Source organism: Marmota marmota, unplaced genomic scaffold (genome assembly GCF_001458135.2).
Source record: "Marmota marmota marmota unplaced genomic scaffold, marMar, whole genome shotgun sequence".
NCBI lineage: Eukaryota > Metazoa > Chordata > Mammalia > Rodentia > Sciuridae > Marmota > Marmota marmota.
In genome coordinates this window covers 15,739,657-15,746,434 of record NW_025999880.1, presented here as the reverse complement: position 1 = coordinate 15,746,434, position 6,778 = coordinate 15,739,657, and the positions used below count along the sequence as shown (strand labels likewise).

The 6,778-nt window shown below is 42.3% G+C and overlaps 1 protein-coding gene across 1 annotated transcript in view; it reads left to right on the top strand.

The window, feature by feature from the left end:
* Positions 1–3,979, top strand: part of G6pc1 (glucose-6-phosphatase catalytic subunit 1) — a 9,835-nt gene extending 5,856 nt beyond the window's left edge. Inside the window, exons 4-5 of the mRNA XM_015495645.2 lie at positions 713–828; positions 2,283–3,979. Coding sequence (XP_015351131.1) covers positions 713–828; positions 2,283–2,794 — 628 coding nt within the window. The 3' untranslated portion in view covers positions 2,795–3,979. The remainder of the gene's footprint in view (positions 1–712; positions 829–2,282) is intronic.
* The last annotated feature ends 2,799 nt before the right edge of the window (positions 3,980–6,778 follow it).

The window sequence follows — 6,778 nt, the reverse complement described above, 5'->3', positions numbered from 1 at the left end:
AGGCCAGAATGGGTCCATATTGACACTACGCCCTTTGCCAGCCTGCTCAAGAACCTGGGGACCCTCTTTGGCCTGGGCCTGGCTCTCAACTCCAGCATGTATAGGGAGAGCTGCAGGGGGAGTCTCAGCAAGTGGCTCCCTTTCCGCCTCAGCTGCATCATGACCTCCCTCATCCTCCTGCATCTCTTTGACTCTCTGAAACCCCCATCCCAAATTGAGCTGATCTTCTATGTATTGTCCTTCTGCAAGAGTATGACAGTGCCCTTGGGTTCAATCCCTTAGCCCATCCGCCCCGCCCCCTCCAAAAAAAAAAGATCAGTGGGGCTGAAGTATAACTCAGGGGTATAGTAAGTGCAAGGCCCAGGGTTTGATCACCAGCACCCAAAAAAATCAAGTAATGACTTAGGAGCAGGGATTAATTAAAAATCCATTTCTGTACCAACCATAGAGTTGTCCCATCAGGGTTAAAACAGACATAAAACAGTTAAACTGTTCAAATCCTTAGTTATGAAACAAATACAATTGGGTGGTTAAAATTCATTCAAGCAGTTTCATCTCTTACTACAGATATCTTTGTGCCTTTGAGAAGGGGCTGCAACTTACAAAAATTCCACTGATGGAATTTGCCAGGCTCCACCATTTCCTCTGGGATTGTTTTCTTTACTGCAGTATCCACTTCTGGGTTCTGTTATGGCTCCCTCTTCCATTGCAGGTGCTTGAACGTCATTTTGTGGTTGGGATTCTGGGCTGTGCAACTGAATGTCTGTCTGTCACGAATCTACCTTGCTGCTCATTTCCCCCACCAGGTTGTTGCGGGAGTCTTATCAGGTATCAGCTGTTCCAACTTCCTCCTTCCCTTCTACCCATTCCATCCTTAATTCCCTAATCAGTTCAAAATCTCAGCATTGCATCCATGTTCTGAGAAGTCCTGTTAATATTTCAGTAGTTTGAAAGTCAAGAGTGACTAGCCTGGTATGGTGGAGTTTGCCTGTAATCCCAGCTTAGAGGAGACTGAGACAGGAGGGTTAAGAGTTCAAAGCCAGCCTCAGCAATGGTGAGGCACTAAACAACTCAGTGAGACCCTGTCTCTAAATAAAATACAAAATAGGGCTGGGGATGTGGCTCAATGGTCAAGAGCCCCTGAGTTCAATCCCCAGTACAAATATATATATAAAGTTTTGGGGGCATAGATCAGTGATAGAGCATCCCCAAGTTTAATCTCCAGTTTGGGGGTAGGTGGAGGGGAAGAAAGGAAGAAAATCCAGGGTGACTATTTGAAATAAAAATTAATTTCTATAGTACTCCCACATCTACACAAGTGTGTTTCAGAAAAGGTGTAATACATCAAGTTAACCCACCCAATTTAATTAGCTTGAAATTTCCAAGCTCATTACATTCTTTATTTCCTATTGAGCTTCAATTGGAAATGGGATTCTATCAAATTTAGCAAATAAATCCGTTTTCCTAGGCTAGCTCTTTATTTAAATACATTCCTTTGCAAACCCTAACAGATAGATATGTGCAGCTGATCTCTTACAGGTTCAGGGTTTTGTATTCCTGCATTTTTCTTAGATCTAATTAATAAGGGGCAAAAAAAATTTAGGGTAGTTGTAAGGAAGAATTTCTTGATTTCTGTGGATGGAATTAGAACATAAGATCTTAAGGAAATTGTGGGATTTTCCCCAAGAGCAGAATATAGTAGCCAAAAACATATTGAGGAGGAACATAATGGTTTCATAGTAATCACAAAAGCAACATAGCAATTAGTAGTGGGTCCCATGTCTGGGGAAGAATCTGGAAGCCATGTTACATGAAAAATCTGGGCACTGGGGATGTAGCTCAGTGGTTGAACACTTGCCTTGCATATGCAAGGCCCTGGTACCCCATTCAATCCCCAGTACCATGAATAGACGAGACAAGATCTGGGAATGTTTAGGTTAGAGAGGGAAATCTTCAAATGTGTGACAGAGGGACTAAATTCATAACTTACTAATTCCTGTGGAAAGAATTGCGACCAACAGGTGGTATTAGAGGGAGACAGATGTCAGCTGAGCACAAGGAAGAACTATGGCAATCAAATCCATTCAAAACCAAAATGGGTTGTTTTAGTAGGAGTGAGTTCTCCACCATGAGAGTATTCCAGGAGTACGCTCTGATCTGAAATCCATGATTTAATTCCACAATGCCAGGATGGATGGCATGCTACCCATTGCTTCAGATCCACCCCTAGAGAAAGTCCAGAATCTTCTCCATTTCTCACAGTCATTCTTTGTCCTGTTCAGGCATTGCTGTTGCTGAAACTTTCCACCACATCCGGAGCATCTACAATGCCAGTCTCAAGAAATATTTTCTCATTACCTTCTTCCTGTTCAGCTTCGCCATTGGATTTTACTTGGTGCTAAAGGGGCTGGGGGTGGACCTCCTGTGGACTCTGGAGAAAGCCAAGAGATGGTGTGAGAGGCCAGAATGGGTCCATATTGACACTACGCCCTTTGCCAGCCTGCTCAAGAACCTGGGGACCCTCTTTGGCCTGGGCCTGGCTCTCAACTCCAGCATGTATAGGGAGAGCTGCAGGGGGAGTCTCAGCAAGTGGCTCCCTTTCCGCCTCAGCTGCATCATGACCTCCCTCATCCTCCTGCATCTCTTTGACTCTCTGAAACCCCCATCCCAAATTGAGCTGATCTTCTATGTATTGTCCTTCTGCAAGAGTATGACAGTGCCCTTGGCCTCTGTCAGTCTCATTCCCTACTGCATCACGCGCATCCTGGGCCAATCACACAAGAAGTCTTTGTAAAGCATGTGGCGGAGTCTTCAGTATTTAAATTCAGTGACTGTGCCAAGGGCCTAGACCAAGGAACTAAGGTCTTCTCCCAGCCCATTTTGAGGTTGGAGGTGTTAAATTCAGCTCAGGTGACCTTCCCCCTTTTTCAATCTTGATTGTATTGGATGGTGTTTTTTGAAAAGCTAATGAGGCCATGTGAGAAAGCCTTGACCATTAGAAGTTGGGTAGTTCTGGATTTTTCCCTGAAGACCTACTTACCTGTTCTTCTGTCAGAGATACAGAAGCAAGACTTCCAGTAGGGAAGCTCACAAATCCAGGCCAAAATCCCAACTGAGAATTTTCTACCTGTGCTCATCCCTCCCATGAAAAGGAGAAAGGATTACATAGATTTGATAGAGGAAAGGGGATGAGTCAAGGAGGATTTCTTAGTATCTCACATATTGTGCAAACTACATGCCAATCAATGTCTAAATGGCTTCAAATATGTTTGAATCTTTTTAGATATGGCACTCTCAATAATGGTAGACCAACTCAAAGTATACTTAATAGGTGATTAGTGGAATAACTGCTTTGGGTATTCTTTTTACTTTAGATACATGATACTTGTATTGACTTGGATTTCTAAATGACTGCAGTGACTGAGGTATTCTACAAAGCCACAACATTCAAGCAGAGTTGATTTTCTTTGATCACATTACATCTTCTTCCTTATTAGCTCAGCTTTACTTTCCCCAAAATTTCCCCCTGGCTCCCCATCTACCCTGCTGGATCCTCAGATGCCTAAAGGGTGACTCTTTGGTAGCACTTTTGTATGTCGAAGTTAAGCTCTGAAATCTTGGGCAAAAAAAAATGGCAGGGAAAGGGCCAGGATTCCTCTCTCCAAAAGGTCACTCCGATGTTACTTTTGATTCATGGAGAGTAAATATGACTCCTTTCTACATTCCAAGTCAACCAAGAGCACTTTCTTAGAGGAAAAGTCAAATCCTTCATGCCTGTTCTCCAGTCTCAGCTGATTTGCAGGGTGTGCCCTCAAAAACAAACAAAAAAATCCTGAAGCCTATTTATTTGAGACTCCTTGTTTTTGCTACTAATTTAGGATACCATATGTTATCATTCATGCCAACCATCCTGCTCTTTACATATTTAAAACAAAAAATATGTATGTGCAGTATTTTATTAAAGTGACATTTTATTTAAGAATGAAGTCTTCTTGAAGCTGGGTGGGGTGGCCTACACTTATAATCCCAACTACTCAGGAGGCTGAAGCAGGAGGATCGTGAGTTCAAGGCCAGCCTGGGCAATTTAGCAAGCCCGTGTCTCAAAATGAAAAGGGCTGGGGATGTGGCTCAGTGGTAGACATACCCTGGGTTCAATCCCCAGTAATGCAAAAAAAAAAAAAAACAAAACAAAACAAAACCAAAAAGTCTTATTGATTACTGTATTTTAAATACAATGTGATCCAAAGGGTCTAATTCTGACCCAGTTAAATTTGTAGCTCTTTCTTTGTTTCCTAATCAAATAATTCGGTTTCTTTGTGCCTATGCTTTCACTTTAGAGAAAGAAGATGCTCTGTCTTGAGTTGACCAAGACTTCCAGCAGGGATAGGGGGACTTACAAGGCAAACACAGGTAGAGTTGATCCCATCAGCATAGGCATAATATTGGCACAGATCAGTTACTGAGCTCAGGCCCAATCTGCTGGTCACACAATGGAAGCCAATTCGTGGAGAGGCAAGACCATGGTAGAGAAAGAACTTTATTACAATTAGCTAGCTAATCAGAGGATGCCAGCCTAAAGGTCCATTGTCCCAGGAAGCTGATTTAGGGGTGGTTTATATAAGAGATGGTTTATATAAGAGATGACTTCAGACTAGTAGGTGCCTTCTCACAGGTGGAAGTTTGTGGCTAAATAATGCACATTGAATTGCCTAGTTATAAGAAATCTCAAGAAAAATAATCATTATTTCCTCAGGCTATTCTTGTCACTGGTTAGTTTGCCCACATGCAGTTCCTGACATATTACTCAATGGATAAGCTAGATGTTGTAACTGGATGCTTCCCTAAGATCTTCTTGCTGATCACCAAATTTATGGTAATGAATAAGAGCATACTTCACCCAATTATTGTAGAAGACAAAGGTCAGGCAAGGTTAAATAGGGAGTGGAGCAGGAGATCTGATCTCCATGCTTGGCTTCAGAACCAGAAAGATGATGTTGGTCAAGGCTTAACCCCAGTTCCCAGACTACAGGTCAGTGTGAGTTTCTCTATAAGATTAAATTGTAACTTGAAGGCACATAGGCAAGGACACTACCAAACTGAGCAATCAGAGCATGCAAATCATAGAGCAGAACAAGACTGGGAACACTCTAGAATCCAGTAACCCAGGATCAGCAAGGTTTAGGGTTATAGACAAAGTCCAAACAAAACAAGTCATAGCACCAAGGGATGCTCAAGTTTTTCTGCTAAGCAATTTATTTCATCCTGGGTGCAGAGTCCTATCTCAGAGGCCTCTACTAATCTCCATAACCTTGGATCACCTGAGAATGAGATTGGCTAACTTAACCCCAGAACATCAGAATGTGCATATTCAGGGAAGATTGAGTCCTACTATTTGATGTGGGTTCTTCAGTGGCAGGGACTAGGCCCACAGAGACACTACCAGGGAGAAAGGAAATAGTCTCCATTTGTGTGAATTGCAACCCACAACTGGGGCATGGCCCATCCTTGAAGTTCCAATTGCTCTCAGGGACCAAATCCGGGCTCCTTGCAAGAAGATTCTGGCAGAAAGTGAATAGTACCTCTTGCCTTGGCAGTTTGTGAGGTTAAGAACACATAATATCATAGAATTAGTGTGTACTTACTATGTGCCAGGTTCTGTTCTATGTGCCTTATTTCTACAATTAATTCTTAACATCTCTGTGAGGTGGTTACTATCATTTGTCCTCATATTATGAGGCACAGAGGGATTCGGTATCTTGTCCAGAATGGTGGGGGCAATTCTAGAATCAGGCAGTCTGATTCCAGAGTCCATGCTCTGCCCTCCACCTCTTCTGGTTCCTCATGGATGCCAGTAAGACTCACAGCTGTTTAAATCCCCTTTAAATACCAGATTCATATAACCCATTTTTTAACTTCTTTCCTTTCTTCCTTCATTTTCTCCTCCTCCTCTTCCCCCTCCTCCTCCTTTCCTTTCTTTTCTTCCTTCCTTCCTTTCCTTTCCTTTTCCTTCCTTCCTTCCTTCCTTCCTTCCTTCCTTCCTTCCTTCCTTCCTTCCTTCCTAGGGCTAGAAACCAGGGCCTGGCATGTGCTAGGCAAGTGCTCTGCCACTCCTCAGCCCCAGATACAATCCTCAGAGAGGATTTGATTTTATTTGGCTGAAAGCCATTACAAAACTTACAGTGGTCCTCCCAGTAGATTAGCATGAACTTCTAAGTATGAAGATACTATGTTTCAACTCCTCAGTCTATAACCAAAGGACTTAAAATCAGCACACTATAAGAACAAAGCCACATCAATGTTTATAGCAGCTCAACTATGGAACCAACCTAAGTGTCCTTCAACAGATGAATGGATAAAGAAAATGTGGTATATATACACAATGGAGTATTACCCAGACTTAAAGAAGAATGAAATGATGGCATTTGCAGGTAAATGGATAGAGGTGGAGAATATCATACTAAGTGGAATAAGCCAATCTCAAAAAACCAAAGGCTGAATGTTTTCTCTGATATGAGGACGCTAATTCACAATAAAGGGGGTAGTTAGGGAAAAATAGAGTTACTTTGGATTAGGCATAAGGGAGTGAAGGGACAGGAGGGAGTTTGGGGGAAGGAAGGATAGTAGAATAAATTGGACATTGATACCCTATGTGCATATATAACTACACAAACGGTGTGATTCTATATCATGAACAACAAGAAGAATGAAAAGTTATACTCCATTTATGTATGATGTATCAAAGTGCATTCTGCTGTCATGTATAACTAATTAGAACAAA